The sequence below is a fragment of the Nasonia vitripennis genome, chromosome 3 (genome assembly GCF_009193385.2).
Source record: "Nasonia vitripennis strain AsymCx chromosome 3, Nvit_psr_1.1, whole genome shotgun sequence".
In the NCBI taxonomy this organism is placed as follows: domain Eukaryota; kingdom Metazoa; phylum Arthropoda; class Insecta; order Hymenoptera; family Pteromalidae; genus Nasonia; species Nasonia vitripennis.
In genome coordinates this window covers 110390-130284 of record NC_045759.1, presented here as the reverse complement: position 1 = coordinate 130284, position 19895 = coordinate 110390, and the positions used below count along the sequence as shown (strand labels likewise).

At 50.6% G+C, this 19895-nt stretch overlaps 2 protein-coding genes across 6 annotated transcripts in view; both read left to right on the top strand.

Moving 5' to 3' along the window:
- LOC100119309 (protein kibra) overlaps positions 1–13762 on the top strand; it is a 26822-nt gene extending 13060 nt beyond the window's left edge. Inside the window, exons 1-12 of one of the 2 annotated variants that reach the window (XM_031926174.2) lie at positions 3757–5004; positions 6098–6206; positions 6284–6443; positions 6549–7178; positions 7258–8087; positions 8158–8407; positions 8494–8580; positions 8786–8975; positions 9068–9577; positions 9667–9900; positions 10002–10492; positions 10582–13762. In XM_031926174.2, coding sequence (XP_031782034.1) covers positions 4384–5004; positions 6098–6206; positions 6284–6443; positions 6549–7178; positions 7258–8087; positions 8158–8407; positions 8494–8580; positions 8786–8975; positions 9068–9577; positions 9667–9900; positions 10002–10492; positions 10582–10993 — 4524 coding nt within the window. In that variant the 5' untranslated portion in view covers positions 3757–4383 and the 3' untranslated portion in view covers positions 10994–13762. Of the gene's footprint in view, positions 1–3756; positions 5005–6097; positions 6207–6283; positions 6444–6548; positions 7179–7257; positions 8088–8157; positions 8408–8493; positions 8581–8785; positions 8976–9067; positions 9578–9666; positions 9901–10001; positions 10493–10581 lie in introns of those variants that run through there. The other variant, XM_001603048.6, reaches the window with a different exon arrangement.
- LOC100679650 lies at positions 13763–19895 on the top strand. Of its 4 annotated transcripts, none has more exons than XM_031926189.2 (10): positions 13763–14075; positions 16021–16324; positions 16462–16684; positions 16783–17125; positions 17225–17463; positions 17554–17708; positions 17806–18058; positions 18142–18307; positions 18526–18808; positions 18963–19895. In XM_031926189.2, exons 1-10 carry the CDS (start codon positions 13934–13936, stop codon positions 19234–19236), a joined length of 2382 nt encoding a protein of 793 aa, XP_031782049.1. In that variant the 5' UTR covers positions 13763–13933; the 3' UTR covers positions 19237–19895. The 4 variants fall into 4 exon arrangements, with proteins under 4 accessions (XP_031782049.1, XP_031782048.1, XP_031782047.1 ...); XM_031926188.2 differs by having other exon boundaries at positions 17198–17463; positions 17572–17708; XM_031926187.2 differs by having other exon boundaries at positions 17198–17463.

Below are 19895 nucleotides of genomic sequence, written 5' to 3'. Positions count from 1 at the left end.
ACATATAGGGACACGCGTGCCGGGAGCGCGCGGCCAGTTCCAGTCCAGAAACTAATAGATCAGACGGATTCCGTTTCCGATAGAGCATCGCGATGAAGAATTAACGCAATTTCTCCGTAACGAAAGAGAAAACAACAACAATGAATTTTGCTCAAATTTTGCCCAACTTCAAAGTTAATGAAACAGCAGAGCCTTCGTCGGCTGTACTGCTAGCGAGCGCAGAACGTGTGTAGCGGGGATTCGCGGCGCGTAAACCGGTGCACGGTAGCGCACTACACGCATCTTGCTCGGCAGGTCCATTTAAAAGTGGAAGAAAAAGAGCTCAGTCGGTGCGTGCGTGAGAGAGGGAGAGAGAGAGAGAGAGAAGCAGAGCCGCGAGAGACCGCTACCGCTAACGCACTGCAATGCGAAATGGAGCAGGAAAGGGCGGCTTTATTTTGCTTCTTAGTCGGATTCTGATATTCCTCTTGATATAGGAATGGACACGGTGGTATATTATGCGGCCAGGGGGTACACCATTTATTTCTGTAAACGCGGTATACTCATCGTCGACGCGAATATTATTATAGGCAATAAAAGGCAAAAAGCTTAGAAATCGGGGATCCATTTCTTGCGTATAATACGTGGATGTGCTGCAGCTGCCGCACGAGCTCGGAGAAAGAGAGATTTATGTATGTGCGGATTATACACGCACACTTGCCCCGCATAGCACGCTGCAGGTCAAAAACCGGATCTCATCAGCGTGCACTCGCGAGCTCGAGTACGTGAATGTGCTCTCCAGCTTTGCCGCAGCTTGTATGCTTTGTACAGCATAGACATAGAAACAACATGTTATCTTGATTCTCGTGCGGTCACTTGAGCTTCAAGCTGAGCCTAGTCTTCCCTCGATTTTGGGCATGCCATCATTTCGAATTCTAAAGAAAGACCTGCAGAATGTGGTCTAGATTGAAAATTAGCCGCGTGGAAGTGGAATAATAACTGCCAAGTCTAAAAACTTGGCAGTTATTATTCGACTCTTAGAAAATAAGAGGTTACAATTATCATCAGTAGCAGCCCCTGACGAAAATGCACGCCCAACGACGACGAGAAGGACCTTCATAGCGGTAGGTCATAGCGGGTACGGAAAGAGATACAGGCAGCAACGAAAATGAAAAAGGAGTACGAAATCGTTGGCTCTACTCGGCCATTTGACTACGACAGGCTGATTTTTTCCTCGTGCTCGTTTTCTATGCCTGAAGGATGATTAGTTTGTCGTAGAGCAACTTGCGCAATTCGACTCTAAATCCAAGACAATTTTCATCAAATTAAAGGTTACCTTATTCATGCTTCTTTCCGAGGTTGATCTGCAAAGGCAGTCTGTAACGGATCTGCTTACCATAAGTGTATAATATACTGACGTATTTCATCAAGGTGCGCGTTTCTCTAGCCCCCCATGAAGAAGGGCTCCGGTATTTCGCATTGCTCGGCCTCTGGTACAAAAAGAACGAGAGAGAGAGAGAGAGGGGGGGGGGGGCGGCCTACGCGCATAAGGGCCGCTCGGGGCCTTCTCCGCGTGACCTTCGACGGCCCTGTCTCCCCCTCTCTCCTCCGCCGACGATCCCCACTCCACGCGCCTTCGGGCCCAAACCGTGCGCGAGAGACCTCGCAATATATGTATATTCGTTGATCTCTCGCTCTCGCGGAAAAAGAAACTACGAGGCACGGAATTCGGTAGCCACAGGGTGATCACGTGAGGGAGAGAGAAAGAGAGAGCCGGTAGCGCTCTCCTTCGACTAACCCTAAACTTAGTTATTTTAATTCCTGGGCCTCGCTCGCGGCTCCCGTTCGACGATCTCCACTCTCTCGCACACTCTCTATGGCGGCTTAATCTCTATCGCATCGCCTGTGGAAGAATTCCTGTCGCCGTAGCGTATGATATACTGCGCACACTGATTTTCCATTAGCCGATGGATCGCGTCACAAAATTCGCAAATTCCAAATATACAATCTTCGCACTCCGTATCCTTTCGGCCGGAGTGCCCATCGAAGGTGTCTCTATCTAACTTGCATAACTAACGTCACTCGTCAATTCTATCCAAGTTAGAAGGACCTCTCTGGCGGCATTTCTCATCCGTAGGAATTTATCTTTGCGACTCATTTTTCCCAGGACTTTGATGAGTTCGTAGAGCTTGAAATTAATAATGTACAGTGGGAAAAACCTAGGTCTGTGTACCTAGGCGCAGCGCGTTGTTGTGCACAGCCCTTCCCCGCTCGGCGCGTATGCGCAGAGCTCGCACGCGAGCGCTATAAAAGGGGTCTTAGTCGTGTTCGGCCCCCGAGGCATATGCACAGTGCACACGCACGCACACCACTCGCGGTCCGCTCAGATAAATATGCGGGAGGGGCCGGAATTCCTCACTCGGCTGCATTCCAGCGCTCCTCCTCCTCCTCCTCCTCCTCCTCCTCTTCTTCTCAGTCCATCGCTCGTTCCTTCCCCCCTCCCCGCCCTTGCTGCGCTTACCTTCTCTCCTCTCTTTTATAGCTGCAGCTGCTGCTATGCGGCTCTATAGCTATACGCCGTACACAGGTATTCGCGTTCCTATGTGATGCAGCAGCAGCAGGAGCAGCAGCACGAATACACCTTAGCCTTCGAAATGCACAGCCCGCGAGTTCGTCTCTCTCTCTCTCTCTCGTAGCAGCGTGCATCGACCGACATTTCCTGCGCGGGGGAGAGCACAGAGTCGCGCGTCAGGCTCTATTTTGCGCGATAACATCGTCGGCGCGTGTCCGTGGCGAAAATATGCGCGCGCTCTCTCGTGAGAAAATGAGGGAGGAATGCGCAGTGGGTGTACGCGCTCGGCTTATTAAAAACCTCTGCTGCTGCAACGCAGCTTCTAAAGGATTCGTGGGATGCTGCATAGACTAGCGGCGTCTGTTGGAATCCTACGTGAAAATTCGAGTCCAAAGTTTTGACAGAGCTGCACAGGGAGCAGAATTCAAGAAAAGTAGAGGAGCCAACTTGGTGTAAATATAGATTGCCAATACAAAAGTAAATATCTCGAGAGAAAGAAAAAGTTTGAGCAATCAGTTCCTCGTTAGTCGAGATTTGCGCCCCAAAAGCTCACTCGAGATTGCGAGATTGGAAAAAAACTGCTCTCTTCTCGTAGCTTGCACATTGCACGATCGCGCGCGCGCGCGCGCTGCAGGCAGGATCGTCGAAGGAAAAAGGCAGAGGAACGAGAAGAGGCCGCTGCTGCTGCGAGAGATGGAAAAGGCAAAGAAAGACAAAGAAAATGCGCACGGAGGAGGAAGAGAGCGAGAGAGAGAGAGAGAGAGAGAGAGAATCTTTCTTCGGCTTTCTTCCCTTCCACCCGGCGCTCGCCGCTGGATGCTCGCAGTCATGCCGACGCACAAGCAGGCCCAGAAATTCCAACAAGGACGGAGAATAATGCGCGACTCAAGGTCGGTTCTACTACTACTACGAGCGGGATCGCGTCTCTCCCTACCTCTCGCAGGGTCGTACTCTGACCTCGGAGGGCCACCCCCACCCTCCCTCTTTCCCTCCTCCTGCCCCTCTCTCGTTCTCGTCGACCAAACGAGAACACCGCGCGTACGGGGCGCGGGGCTCACTCTCCCCGTGGCCCGTGCTGCTGCACTTCCCGCCTTCTCTTTTTCATCTCGCACTTTTTTCGCCTCATCTCGCTCCCCGGAGAAGTAAGGTATTGGGATCTGACACAGGGGCGTAACTAATACACGCGCAAGGAACCCGCAAGGGCAAAGATCCAGAAAGAGAGGCGAAGAAAGAGGACAAAAGTAAAAAGGGGAATCCCTTAAAAATCGAGCCTCTCGGCTCTTGCCTATATGCCCGCAGTCGAGCGAGCGAGGGAGAGGGAACGCGCGCGCACGAGAGCAGAGGAGGTGGGGATCGGAATTTCGGGCCCGTAACCGACCAGTCTGGTGGAGGCCTTCTCGCGAAGATGAGGTGATCCTGCTCCATCGTGCCGCCACCACTGCGAGTGAGAGCGAGACAGAAAGAGAGCCGTTGCAGCACGCGTCCTTTAGTGTGTGCCTGTCATTGTGTGTGTGCGTGCGTGCGTGCGTGCGCGCGCGTGTGTGTCTGTGTGTGTGTGTGTGTGCGCGCGCACGCGGCGCGCGTGCCAGTGCCGTGCAAAAGTATGCGCCAAGTAGGATCCAAGAGAGCGGTACAGGGAGCGTAAGAGGAAGAGAGTAGGATCTCGGCGGAAAGAGAGTCGAGCAGCCGCAGCTCTCGGCGAAGGTTACAGAAGGCCAAGAGCAGCAGCGCGCCGAGAAAGAGCGAGAGAAAGGGAGAGAGAGAGAGAGAGAGAGAGAGAGAGGAGCCGTACTCGCGAGAGCTGTGTCCGAGTGTCGGCGCGGAGGACCGGCATGGACCGGCAGTACACCCTCTGCGTACTCGTACCGGCGCACCAGTACCGTAGCTACGTCGACAACTACGACAGCACCTCGTCAACGGGGGCCAGCCAGAGCCCTGCCAGGACGAGCGCGAGCAGCAAGACTCGGGCGTACCATCCCCAGTACAGGATCATCAACAACTATCAGACGCGCGATGACTGCGGCCAGTTGCTGCTGCAGCAGCACCACCAGCTCCAGCTGCACCACCGGCGCCAGCAGCTTCGGCAGCTTCACCAGCAGCAGCAGCAGCAGCAGCAGCAGCAGCACCACCTCCACCAACAGCAGCAGCAGCAGCAGCAGCTGCACTACTACCGGCACAACGTGTACCATCAACAGAACCAGAAGCAAAACTACCAGTGCCAGCAACAAACCCTGCGGAGCAGTAAGCTGCAGCAGCAGCAGCAGCATCAGCAGCAGCAACAGCAACAGAACGGCCACCAGGAGCAAATCTACGAGAACGTAGTGTCGCGCTACCAGATGCGGATGTGCTACCAGAACGATTATGAGAACGACGAGCAGATTCAGAGGTTCTACTGGGAGCAGTGCTACAGGCGAGACGATAGCGATGCCACGGCCTACTACTACTGCGAATACGTAAGGATCAGCGAGCCTCGGCAGCACTTGTTTCTGAATTGCCTGCGCAAAGAGAAAATCGTCATTTTTCTCCATCACGGATTCGGCCGCTGACCGCCGACGCTTGTATACCGATCTTACAGCTCTCGGAGCTGTGCGTCCGAGCGTGTGAATGTGTGTGTGTGTGTGTGTGTGTGTGTGCGAGCGCGCGCGCGCTGGAATGTGAAAGAAGACGGGAGCCGGCCGCCGCGGCTGGATTCCTCGCGTCGAGTTTGAGGAATTTTTTCTCGGCTTCTCGCTTATGAGATATTCCGAATGAATCGGGCGTCGATGCTCTCCTTTTTCTTCCTCCTCTGCTTCGATTCGATTTTCGAATTAGCTGAAAAGTGTTGCGTGCACTGGCAAATCAATCTATTTACGAGTTTTCACAATCTTATCTATTGGCAATAGTGATATATCTTCCTGTTCGAACGACGAATTTTCCAAGCCAATCGTACTGCTCCCTGCACACGGTCCCAAAAACGGCTATTCGCAAAGAGGTGCATGCACGGCATCAGACAGATCGCAAAACCGAGCCGCTTGATCACGATCCCATGTTCATCCGCGACTCGCGGAGCCTGTGCAGCGCTGTATCTCTTTCTCTCCCTCCCTCCCTCCCTCCCTCCCTCCTCCTCGTAGCTCCTCTGCGCCCCCTGCGCCTGCGCAGCTGCGCTAAATCGAGAGACTCGTGCTGGAATGCCGCGCGTGGCGATCGTCGATATGCGTTTCGCCCGTCCGCGCACGGCGGCCCGAAGCTGCCTTCCTCTTGTTTCTTTTCAGCGGCCGCGCCGCGATGAAATTCCAGATAAGTAATGCGGCTACGCTCGGAAAACGGAAATCAATAATTTTCCCGCGTTCATTTTCCGTATTATCATGAATTATGCTTCGGCAATGTCGACGCGATCACAGTCCTAGAAGGATACCGAGAGCCTGCCCCTGTGCATAGCTCACGTTTGACGCTCGCTCGACTCGACAGTCGAGGCTATACCTGCGATGTAATGCAATGTTTTTTATGCGCGATGAATTGAGTAAATCGTCGATGCAATAATCAAGGCCGCTTCTCTGCGTGTTTCAGGCGAAAAAGGAGATCTACGACGTAAAGCAGCAGCGGCTGTGCCTAGCTCAGGACGAGTACAACCACCTGAACAATGCGCTCAGTACCCTCGGCGCCTCGCGCACCAGCCGTAAGTATAATAAGCTCTGAATCAGCTCGCCATCCCGCAGGGATCAGAATAACAAATACCCTTTCACCCCTTTTCAGTCTGCTCGAGCTCGAGCTCGCTCAGCACGAAATACGATCCGGACCTGCTCAAGTGCGACGTGGCGCTGGCGAGGAAGCGGGTCTCGCGGCTCAAGCGCGAACTGGAGCAGATTCGCGCGGAGATGAGCTGCACGCAGCGCGGCGTCGACACCCTGGCGAGGTGAGTGTCTTCCGCGTTCTTGGCAAACGCGCGTACTCCTTGTTTGCCAGACTACGTGAATGAATTATGTTATGTTACCCCGCGCCGTGCCCTTCGATTGTTCAGCGTCGAGCAGAAGCTGAGCTCGCACCACGCGGGATGCTACAACATAACGGAGGCCCAGGCGATAATGACGGAGCTGCGCAACATCCAGAAGAGCCTGAGCAGCGGCGAGAAGGAGAAGGCCGAGCTGATGCAGTCGCTGGCGCAGCTGAAGGACGAGCTGACGAGGCTGCAGCTCTGCGAGGGCAGTCCCGAGGCGAGCACCCTCAGTCTGCCCCAGGAGAAGCTGAGCACCGCCTCGCAGACCGATCTCTCGGGGGAGCTCGTGCCGATCGGCACCCGGCTCGCCGAAATGGCCCGGATGAGGCTCCAGTACGACGAGGCCAGGAAGCGGATCCAGCTGATCCAGCAGCAGCTCGCCGACCTCGAGGAGAAGGTCATACCCGGCCAGACCGAGAGCGACAAGGACAAGCTCCTGCTCTTCCAGGAGAAGGAGCAGCTACTGCGCGAGCTCCGCGGCATAACGCCCCACACGCGCACGCAGCAGGACATGAAGAAGATACAGTGCGAGATACGCAGGCTCGAGCAGGATCTCAACAACGCGTTCGAGCTCTCCAACAAGACCATCACCGATCGCGTCAGGCTCCACGAGGAGAAGCAGCTGCTGCTCCAGCAGCTCAGGGACGCTCTCAGGTGATTCACTCTTCCTTTTCAGCCTAATTCATTCGATAAGCCATTACTTGCTTAACTTACCTATTCTAACCTGCGGCAGGTCGATGGCTATGCTCGAGGGACAGCTCAAGAGCCTCTCGGCCAGCACGCTCTCCGTGAGCAGCAGCTCGTCGCTCGGTAGTCTCAGCACGACCAGCAGCAAGGGCTCGCTCAGCTCGGGCCTCAGCTTCACTGACATCTACGGTGGTCCCCAGTGCATGGGCACGACGCAACAGGAGAGGCCCGTCGATATGGTCGACCTGCACCGCCGTGTCGAGCGCCTTCTCAAGGGCTCCGAACAGTCTGTCACCGCCGTCGCCGCCGCCGCCGCCGCCGCCAACAGCGGCAGCAGTAACGCCAGCAGCAGCAACAACAACAATAACAACAGCGGTGGCAGCAACAACACCAACAACAACAACAATCTCGGCACTCCGTCGCCAGGGAGGTCGCAACCCAGCCTCTCGCCCAGGTCCAGCCTGTCGAGCGTCTCGCCACCAATCTCGCCTCTCTACGAAAACGCCCCGGTTGGACCGCCACCGGCTTATGAACAGATCGAGCTTCAGCGGAGACAGCAACTTAGGCTGCTGGCCTCGACGACGACTACCTCGCACCTCGACAGGATGCAGCTTGAAGACAAGCTCGCGGAGCTTAGGTTCAGCCAGCAGACGATACAAGAGCAACACTGCGCCAATACCGAACACAGCCATCACCATCACCATCATCAGCATCAGCAGCAGCAGCAGCAGCAGCAGCAGCAGCAGCAACAGTTGCAGCTACATCAGCAGCTTCAGCTGCAGCAGCAACAACCGAAACACAACGCGCAGACGCCCATGGACCTACAGTCCTGCAACATGTCGCAGGGTAGCGGTCTCGGCAGGCCGGCTCTCGCTGGTCGGTTCTTTACCTATAATCTCTTTTATTTGCAAGTCTTTTCATTACAATAATTATAATAATAATACAGGACTCACACAAGAACCGCCTCTGTCGCCAATCAGCGAAACGCCACCACCCATGGGTATAAGGTCTCGTGCTAGCTCCTCGGGTACGAACACGAGATCTGTCTCGGCTGCTGTATCCGACGAAAGCGTAGCCGGGGACTCCGGTGTCTTCGAGGCTTCGAACAGGAGACGACTGTCCGGAATTTCAGGAGCTGACACCCTCATGAATAACGATGCCAACCTCGAAACGGCACAGGTCCAGATAAAACTGAGGTATTTTTTCAGTTTTTGTATCAACGTTAAAATATTTCAGAGTTGACTAGTTTCCCTATTGCAATCAATAAACTCTCTCGCTGCAGGTACTCAATCAGCGACGGGCTTCTTCACATTGGCATCGAGCGTGCAAGAAACCTTGCCGCCCTCTACATTCCAGACAGCATGCAAGTGTATGTACCGAAATTTAAAACGTATATTGACTTACTAGTGACGACTGCGAATGATAAGCCGTCACTGCTGCCCTATTATCCATCTCGCGAATATCGAATTTCCCGCAAACTTAAATGTTAAATCTACTTGAGACTTGATGATAGATTTGGTCGCTTTAAAAAAAATTATCGTTCTGATTAGTTGCAACGTATTTTCTCTTTATAGGTACATAAAAGTTGCTCTGTTACCAATGCAAGCGCCAGTGAACCAAGTATGCTGCACGAAACCGGTGATCGATATGCGGAAGCCCACCTTTGGCGAAACATTTCCCATTGCCGTGCCACTTAATAAGCTCTACACGAAAACTCTGCAAGTCAATGTTTGGTGCACGAGCGGCGAGTCTGAGGAGTGCTTGGTAAGTTGTGCTTACCGTTTCTGCAGCATTAATACTTTACCTAAATCAACGCTTTGAATATTCAATAACACATGCGTACTGTATTTTTTTAGGGTTCGGCCCAAGTCTCGCTAGCAGACTTTAGTCCAGAAACGCCGAGTGTCAAATGGTACAATATCCTGTCGTGTCGTTTCATGCAACCTTCAAGCTCGTCCGATACAAACAGCACCTCGCGATCCTCGCAGTCGCTCTCCGCGTCGCAGCAGCAGCTGGTGAGCAAGCACGACAAGCAGGAGTCCGATATATCGATGTATCGAGGCAGTGGTCAGAGCAGCAGCAGTAGCGCCTGTCAGAATGCCAAGGAGGAGAGCAGCGACGAGAGCACAATCATTAGCTCACAGACGTCAACGCTGACCCGCAATCAGGGTTGCGACGAGCTGCAGACAGCAGTCTCTCTAAGACTCGAGGAACTGGCCAACTGTCTGAAGAGTCCCGAAGAAGAGGAGGAAGAAGATGGAGATAGCGACAGTGCTAGCGGAGACAGCGACGATAGCGACGAAGACGGAATCATTGTTGAGTTTATGATGGAGGAAAGCGTGCTTGAGGATGTACTTGAACACGAGGTTAGCAATTGATTTGTTGAACGCTAAGCTGCATTAAAAGGTTCATGTGAAACGTGAAATATTTTCAATGAAAATTTTCGTATTTTCAGGAGGATGAGGAATTAGCGGCAGCAGAAGAAACGACGGTAGCGGTCAATCAAACCTCGGATAAAGAAACGAACACGGAATGCGTCTTCATTCCGGAACAGGGAAAGCAGAGAAGATTATCAGCTGCGGGAGTCGTGCCTGGTGCCGTGCACGACGACAAAAACTCTATCGTCATCAAGAGAAGTCAGACGTTCTCGCCGAGTGCAGCGGTTAGCCGAAACCATTACATATGTAGAGTAAGTGCCTTTTTCGTATATCTGTTGACAAACGGTCAGATACACGCTAGAAACGAAAATAACTTACCAAATCGCAATATAATGTTTACTCATTTCTCCAGCTAAACCGAAGTGACAGTGACAGCAGCATGCCGCTCTATCGCCGTGGCGGACCCTTCCAGCGCAACTCGGTGGAACGCCGTTCACTGCGCTGGCGGCGACCTTCATCGGCTCTGAGCTGCAAGTCACCTTCGACTGTGTCAAAGTCCAAATCAACGCACTTCCCCGCGACAGCTCGCACCTCGCTAGATCTTGAACTGGACCTGCAAGCGCAACACGCACGCCTGACCAATTTGCATGATGAACTGAGCAGGCTAAGAGAGTTGAAGCAGAGGCTTGAACAGGCTCGCGAGAAGGGTGACGTAGACATGGCTAGTTGGCTTTTGGAAGACGACAAATTCCAGAATTTGATGCAACAGGCTGAGAATGGCAAAAACGGCAAGAGCGTTGAAGACAAGAAGGTGGAAAAAATGCTCAGGAAGACTAGCAAAGAAATCTACAAACTTAGGAAGACCAAGGCTGGCAAAGGCAAGCCCGATATAATATCATTCAAGTAAGTAGCGTATAACAGCTCTTTGTAAAAAGACGTGAATTCGAAAAATTTTAAGCTGCGTTTATACTAAACAGAAATTTAATTTACAGAGAAAAAATGGCTTTTTTTACCCGGATTAACCTAAACGTGCCCCTCTTACCACCAGACGAGTCTGTCGTTGACAAGATTACGCCCACTGGCTCCGATCACAGAAGGTACGCCTCAGAGCCTAGCAGAATTTCTAACAACACTGCTAGCTCCAGAAACGTTGGCTCTCAGCACAACTATGCTAGCAGGAAATCTAGTAGTCCCGCAGCTGTCGCAGTCATATCGACAAATTCAACGGCTACTGTAGCTGCAGCAACCGACAAGACCAGCAATGATAAAATTGTGAGGGATCCGATTGAGAGCAACGAAGTTGCACAGACTGGTGATGCACAAAAATCTACGACCGAGGAAGAGGATGGTGAGCCCAAGAGGTACGAGTACGTTGTTGACCGTGTACTTGGCGTCGAAGTGTGAAAGAATTATATCGTTGAATACAGCATGAATTTCCCTCTTGTACAGTGTAAAAAGAGCTTCTTATGTGTAGTGTAGTATTGTTCGCCCACTTTATCACTTATAGTCGTTGATTCCATAGAGTATGTTTCGTTTTCGCTGTGTAAATACGTATTGAATGTGAAGACATGATACAAAAATGAAACCATCAAAATTTGATACTTAACATTGAATCAAATGAATTATTGTTAAAAAAAATGAAAGCATAGATTTATTTGAGGAAATGATCAAATTTAATATAATGTTCAAGAGTGAAAACTAATCCCCCCCTTGAAAAAAATGGAATATTATTAAACTAATGTGAATAGCATTGTTTGTTTTAAAAATTAGACAAAGTTTACGAATTCAAGGCATTCGTTTACAAATTACACTTTAAAATTTCTTCAAGAATTAACTTAAACAAGTTTTTAGAATTTATTAATAAACCAAGTTAAATTTTTGAGTGTAACAGGCACGACACATTCATTATTAAAAACAGTATTTACCTTAACGAAAAAAAATGTAGAATGGATTGCGCTAGATATGCCGTTATATTGTAACAGTCTGATGACGCTATTCAAAATGAACCACGAAACAGAACAATATCTGTCCGTGCGTTGATCGAATTGTGCATTCGATTCGGAGTAAAACTATTTAATTTGAATGATATTAACATAATGCCAAGATTTGGTGAAATTGTATAGAATTATAGATTGATTTGTGCAGAAAAAAATTCAATTGTGTAAACGAATATTTTTAAAATTCATTCCAACTGTTACAATATAATTCTGAATTGTTGCATTGTGAAAATAGTAAGAGAGAATGAGAATGAGAGAGAGTGAGGGGGGGGGGGAGAGCCTGTGTTGGTAGCAAGAAAGATAGGTTAGGCTCAAGGAAGGTTATCCTCGCTAATAGCTTTTTTTATTCAGCTTCGCGATCGAAATACGCGAATAAACGCTTTAAAGAAGGCTCGTCAAAGAATGAGACTCGATTGGAGTTTGGCAAACTTTTTGTAAATAACAACAATTATTCAAAGCTCGTTTTAAAAGTGAGTGAGAACTGTCACACAGGTTTTTTCATGTTTTAAAGAATATTGTTCATATCCTTGAATTGTTGTTGTTTGCAATTATTTACGTTGGAAGGAAAATACAGGTGCCATGCACGACTGAACTGTAATACGAAACATCAAAATTTTGAAAACTAACAAATTCAAAGTTCAACGCTGTAATATGATATATCATTCAAAGAAATTAAAAGGAAAGCAGAGCATAGGGTCTGAAGCCCACCGAGCAGCTGGTCTGCCTTTTTAAAACGTAATGTAGTATATTGGAAATCATCGCGTGCAATGTCAATGTACATTCATGGGGTTAATTGTTTTGTCTTTACGTTATTTAAAGACAATTGAATTAACCGTCTAAGAGGTTTTTGCATTTTCTAAAGGCACGTTGATTCACGTGCTTCTGTATTGTTGCTACTAAAATTTGTAAAATTGTTACAAAATTTGTTAAGATGACATCGATTGAATCGGAACAAAACAAATGATACAAATAACAACGCTCAGCGTTTGATCTCACCGAAAGCATGTGCCTTAATTAATTGTAATGCCATTCATCTAACGTGCGTGGTATATAGTGAAAACAAAAACCATTATACGGGCGCGAGTATGAGAAAAAAAAATGTAATCGAGTTTCGTCGACGAGATCAAATTTTGTATTTTAGTATATAAATATCTATTTAGTTAGAAGAATTTTTTGAGGAAAACCGTATATATAAGCGATATCGATATTCGCTTTGGATACTCGGCCGATAACTTGCGGATCAAGGACGGCTAAGATTTTGTATACTTTACAAAACGGGGACAGAAGGGAACGCGGAGGCATAAAACAAGGGGATCTAATGTTAAAATTAAAGTAACCGCTAAATATTTTGTATATATCATTTTTTTTGTACATACGTATAGTAATATGTAACGACCATATGTTAAACGAGCTACGTTATAAATATGAAAATAAACAAAAAAGAACCTACGTTTACGTAAATTTACGCATGCATTATGTATATGAAATAAAAAAACATTTGCCTGCGAAGCTAAAGCTAAGAGACAGTCCCGCATGTTTTATATATATATATATATATATATGTGCGCGCGCGCGTGTGTATGTGTGTGTGTGTGTGTGCAAGAGAGAAAGAGTACACTGCAGCCTTAAACGCAAATATTGCAAATGCGGAAATTTTGATGATGCGTGCCTTACACGAAAGTCCTATTGCGTTTAAGCTCCTGTTTATATGATGATAATAATAATAATAATGATAATAATAATAATAATGATGATGATGATGATGATGATGATGATGATGATAATAATAATAATGCTAACGGTTATTCGACGAATCGTAAAGGCGAGGCATGTTCGCATTGTACCGAGGTATTATTAATGTTACATTATGCATTATTATTACTGTAACTATTATTCTAATAACTTTAAATCGAATAGTTTTTATTGTTGCTATTATTTTTATTATTATATTATCATGTTATTATTATTTTCATTACTTTGATTATTAATAATGTAATATTATTATTGTAATCATTATCGTGTAGCGTGTAAAAGTGCTATGTAACAAAGGAAAATAAGATAAATATCGACGCTGAAATGATTTCATGTCGATAAATTTGCGTACACTACTTGCTTTGTAAGTAATGGTTTCCGTATGACGGTAACAATTTAAAGAATATACTGAATGACGAAAAAAGCCTGGACTATGTCTTTTTAAAATGTTCCCTGATGCCGAAAGTGGATCCTTCGGCGATTATAGCTTGCGGATGAAAGAATACCTATGAATTACACGCATGCGCCACTCGGGCAGGTGAGCGTGCGGCTGTAGCAGCTGGCAGGTGAGGTGAGGCTCAGTTGGAGTCTCGCGATGCTTTGGTCTGTCACGGGCCGCAGCGTCGCCTCCCTCGTGCACTGCCAGCCATGTCCCGGCGCGATCGTTAACCTAGCGATACTCTTGCTGCTCGCCGTCGTTCTGGCGCACATCCAGGCGGCCCTGCCTCCTGGCGCAGGTACTTGATTCTTCTTCATTCACGCCTCTGCTTCGATGTTATTGTCTGCACCGACAGCTTGACGCGTTCTCTCTCTCTCTCTCTCTCTCTCTCTCTCTCTCTCTCTCTCTCTCTCTCTCTCTGTGTAGGAAATTACGCCGTCTAATCGATATCGCCGACTTATTGTTGATGTTTCTAAGCGTGCAGCCCGTATGCACTCACACAGGTCAATTAGATGTTGCCTTCGCGATGACGCGCGTAATAATGTTATCATTGCGTGTAGTACGGTGTAGAATATGTTCTTGGATCGGGCGGCGCGCGTGAGCCGTGCTGCACTGGCCGGCAGGTGCCGTAAAGCGAGTGCAAACTGCAAGTAGTAACAGCGCGTCCTGCTCGGACCGCGGAGGCAGCATGCATCGGAGTCGAGATTGTCGCCGGGAATTGAAAGCTTGGCGCGACGCTAATGGCAATGGAGGGTCTTAATCGATTTAATCGATGATTAAGGATGCGAACGCGCACTCGAGTAAGTTATAGACGAGGGCGCGATATCGAGTCGCCGAGCTGGCACTGCACTTGATCTAGCACCTGGCAATCGGCATCGAGCGTACTTGTCAACTTTGTTGAAGGATGCAGTGACACAGTTGCGCGGGAAAATCGAACACAGCTAACTGACGATCGCGAGATGTGTATGACGAACTCGCGAGCGACATTTACCATAGGAACTCACTTTTCTATCGATTTAACACTTGCATTGCGCGCTAAAAATGCCTGAGCTACCCCTCGTACGGTGTTCCAGCGCATTTTATGCGGTAGGCATACGTAGTGCACGGCTATTGTGCGGTGTAGCTGTCTATTTTTCACGCTTCGCTGATGCGGGCTCACGCCCATCGCCGGCCATCGCGCTTCGCTTATCTCGGGCCCTCGCGGCTCTGCATGTACAATGTACATGCATATAGGTACCTACATGAAAACAACGAATCAACGGATCGCGCACGCGGAAAAACAAATCGAATTTCCGCGCACTATATAAGGCCCGTTTAGCTTATGACTTCCGCGGCGGAAGTAGCAAGCAGACAAGCAGACAAGCAGACAAGCAGACAAGCAGACCGTGGAATCGGGTCGGCCCTACTTACAACGAAACAAAGGACCTATACTTGGAATGAGTGGCCAAATGATGCTAATCGCCAACTGTGGCTCGACCGGCACATCGGCACAGCGCGCGACCTTCGCGATACCTATACTTTTGGCTGGTAAAGATCATTTTTCGCGTCGCGAGCGCATTCCCAACGAAAAGCGCCCAAGAGCTCTCTCCACGCGCGCTCGTGATCGCGAGCGTTGAGCTTGAGACTTTGAGGGCGCGCACTCTGTCAGCGCATCCATCATTTTCGATATACATATATTACCTAACAAGCCCGGCCGGCGTCGCTCTTTTTCTTCCCCATAGCTCGTCTGCTCGTGTAATGCCGGACGAGCGCGACACATCGCGTGTCAGAACCTGCCGAGTCTTAAGCTGGCAGCTCCGGTGCGCTCGTTCTCCTCATTCCTGTCGCGCTCCCTGGCTTGTCTCGACTCCGCTGGGTATTCTTATGACTGCAGCTTTCGATATCGACTCGTGGCCAACGGAGACGCAGGTATCAAGCGCCAAGCGATGATCCGCAGTCACGTGATCGCGTGCGCGGACAGCGGGAGGCAAACTGCCGATTGTTGACCCAACGCGGTTCGACGACTTCTGCTCGCTCTTGTCTTTTGCGATACGCCGCGCGACCTGGTTACGCAGCAATGCAGCTCGCCTGCCGCCAATGTTGCGGCCGTCTACACAGCAGTCTATGTAGACTGCACCTCGCGTACAAACAGGCGGGACATAGCTAGAGATGCATAGGTATTTCATAGAGAGGTCCCCAGCTTGTATACAATAGCCGCGCGACCTAACCTAGCTTGGTAGCTACATTACCGTTGCGCGCCGCAGAGGACGAGATCGTGCTTATCGAGCACCTACCTGGTCGCCGGGTGCACCTGCAGGACTTCTTCTGGACCGGAGTCGAGGACGCGCCGTCATGGCTCGACCCGGAGCAGATCCTCACCCTGTACGAGACGCGAACCCTCCAGCAGACGGCGACGGTCTACGTGCCGGGACGGGATCGGGGGCGACCCGAGGAGGACGCGCGGCCGCCGCTCGACTGCGCCTCCTGCATCGAGCCGACGCCGACGCTCCTGGACGACCTCGAGCGCAACGGCATCGGCGTGCTCGTCGGGCAAGACCCCGGCCCGAGGTGCGATATATATCGTGCATGCACTTCTCAAATTCACAAAGTTCTAACCTAGCACGATCAGCACCGCTTGCGTATAAGTATAACGAATGAGCAATGAAGTAATGGACGAGGCCGCACGCGCGCGCGCGCGCTCGCAGGTACTGGCTGCTGACGGTGCTGAAAGCCGGCGAGAGCGTGCCCCCCAGGGTCGAGCTGCGCCTGGCCCGGCTCTACAAGGCGGCGTTCGCGCGGCAGCAGCAGCGCCACCTGGGCCTCCTGCCGGAGAGCCGCGCGCGGCAGGCCCGCTTCCCCAGGCCGCCTAAGGCGCCCAAGCCTCAGGCAGACCGGGCTCCCGGCGCCGGGCCCGACAATCTGACGGCGGTGAGTACTGAGTACCATTTACTTACGAGCCATTAGCCGATAACCGGCCAGACCCGACTGGCCGACCGAGCGCTGATTCCAAGCTCACCAACCCGCAGACGACGGACGAGGCGACGGACGAGACGACGAGCAGTAGCGTTTCCCTGCTGCGCATGCGGCCGGTGCGCATAGCCAAGAGCAAGCGGACCCTGCCGCCAGTTGCCGCGGAGGCTCCGGCCCAGCTGGCCGGGCAGCTGCGCGAGGCGGAGCGCGAGGTGGGCCTCGTGCAGGTGCGCATGCAGAACACCTCGAGGATCGAGGGCGGCGCCACCAGGCTCATCTACACGGTGCACCTCGGCGGCAAGCCCGTGCCCGCGGAGAGCGCCGCCAAGGACATGGCGCTGCTGTCGGCCCAGGAGGTCGCCCTCGAGCTCGGCGCGCCGGTCATCATTCAGAGCGAGCGTGAGCCGACCTTAATCATTCATCCGCAAAAGTGCAAAGTCCTGTAGCCCGGCCGTGTTTTGTTGCTTGCAGCCTATCTAAAAGAATCTCGTCCTCTAGCGCTGTCGAGGAGGCGGGACGCCTGGCTGCTGCTCGGCGCCGCGGGAGCGGGCCTCGTCTTGCTGGCCGTCCTCGTCCTCGGGCTCCTCCTGCTGAGCAAGCGGAAGCGGGCCCAGAGCGCCGTGTCCGCGCCGCCGCTGCCGGATCGCAGGGTACTCGCCGGCAAGGACGAGGAGTACGCGCCGACAACGCCCGGCGGCATCGACAACACTGCCTACACCTCCGAGACGGAGGCCATGGTGAGGCTCGTCGCTGAATTTCCTAACGACCCGTCGCTATTCGCCTTATATCGATTAGCGATTACACAATATATATATATATGTAAGCAGCATCGATATCTCGCACAGACGGAGATGACGAGCGGCTTGAGGCGCGCGACCCCGGGATCGCAGGACACCATCGACATCGACGCCCGAGACATTTTGAGCGAGAACGCCAATCCCTGGGACACGCTGGATTACGCGGACGCGGTTGACAATAAAGGGTAATGGAACGCGCTGTGGAAAATTACATTGACTGACTCGCGTCGGTGCCTCGGTGCCTTAGTAAATACTTATACAGCCCGTGTGCGATTGCCGCAGGCGCGTCCAACGAGCGAACGCGCCCGATCGGCCTCGCTCGGCCGCTGCCGACTCGCTGCCGGATTCGAGGGGCTGCAGCGGATCCGGCAACGCCGCTCCTCCTGACACCCTCGAGTCGCTGGAGAAGGGCTTCGGTGCCGAGCTCGACGAGGCCACGGGCTCGCCGCACTCCTATCTTTCCATGCCCTCGTGCAAGCAGTTTCCTAGTATGCGAAGTGTCGAACCGCTCTCCAAGGTTCTCGAGCCTGTAGTCGTGAGTGCAGAGCTTTGATATAGATATATATTAAGATAAATTACTCTTCCTTCCAATTTGCGCTATTCATTCTCTTTTCGCAGGTGAAACATCTGGACTTGGAATCGGACTCTCCCGAGATGAAAATCAAGGAGTACGGCTTCAAGAGCAATGGCGAGCAGTACTTCGCAAGAGCGTCGAGCGAAGCCAAGGATCCCGGAGTCTTGGGTCCTATCGTTTGGGACCTGAAGAGAAAACGAGCTGTGGAAGGTATTGTCCCCTGCACTACTCACTTTAATACGTGAATCCTCGGTCACGAATGAAAGGCCACGAGGCGAAGATTTAACAAAGTCAGAGTACCCCGCAATTATGCCTGCGAATGTGCAAAACAAGCATCGGAGTACTCCGGCTATGTTGATCTCCCGAGTAGCACAGCCCGCGTAGAGCCGGATGGACTCGCCGGTTGAAAAGACGTGACGTGTTGCAAGGTAACTACGTCGATGCAACGGCAGCGCCGGCCGAAGCGGACCTGGAACCCGGACGCGTACCTCACTCGGGAGCGGTTGGCCGGGCGCGTCGCCGACTCAACGAACTACTCGAGGATTCCTTCAGTCTCTTCGGCACTCGAGAGCCCAAACAGCCTCGGGAACAACAACAACAACAACAACAACAACAACAACAACGAACTAGCGAAAGGAGATCGCACGATACAGGTCAGGGTCCACTTCAGTGGGCTGCCCCGGACTATCGAGGAAAATCCGCTCATGTGAGGTAGTAAGCTCATATAATTGTCTTTGTGTTTCGCGTTAATTATAGGCAGTGCGTAAGATGTGGCATTTTATAATTATAACTATATCGACGACGGCAACATGCTTCGGAAATGAGAAAAGTGACGCATTGAGAAAGCCTTTTCTACAACTTATAGTCCGCTGGCATCGCCGAACGCGGAGCTGATGGCGTCGCGAGCGCGCACCTCGCTGCCGAGCGACCTCGTCATCCCTGAGACGGGCAAGATCAGGAGCCAGCCACGTGGTGCTTGGGCCAGTCGGCCTCTAAGCGCCGGGCCATTTCACCGCCCCAACCTGCCAGAAGTTGAGCTCGTCCGCGTTCTTGCCGACTCGCAGCTCAGGCCCGAGGATCCAGCCGTACCCCTTATCGCCGCTATCAAGAAAGAACTCGGGAAATTCACCTACGACTGAGATTGCAGCCAACTACTTTGTTTTTCCATCTCCTTGTCATTCGCTCTGTATAGTTGTCGACCTGAGCAGGTTCGATTTCTTGATATAGTTACAGAAAAAGTTGAATTTTATCGCATACTATACAATTTAGTAAAATTTTGCAATAGAAAAAGTACATAGCAATAACTTAGGAATTTATAACAATGCGAGATTATGTAAATACAGTATCATATACGCTTTCAATAATATATAATAATAGGAACTGCACGTTGTAAAAACATGCCTTATTTCTTTGACACTCTGTCATCTGCAGCTAAGTGTTTTCATTAAGTTCTAACCATAGAAGAATTTCAAAGTGTAAATATATGTATATGTGTTTGGGCCTATAATAGCTGAGGCCACGATGATAATAATATGTCATACTTAAAGCACAACACAACTGTATTATTAATGATAAATACGTTGAGTTGAATAGTCTTTACGAAATACGTCATTGCTGTGCGCGATGAGTTTAGTTGAAATATAGATTTGTGAGCCACACGATTTACAATTTTATTACAAGTACTTTTTTCACAAACATAATCCAAAGTCTACTATTTCTCGTCGTATTTTTACAAGTGTAACTTTTTAAACACTCAACACGAATCACGTTCAATTGAATAAAAAATGTATCGCAATAA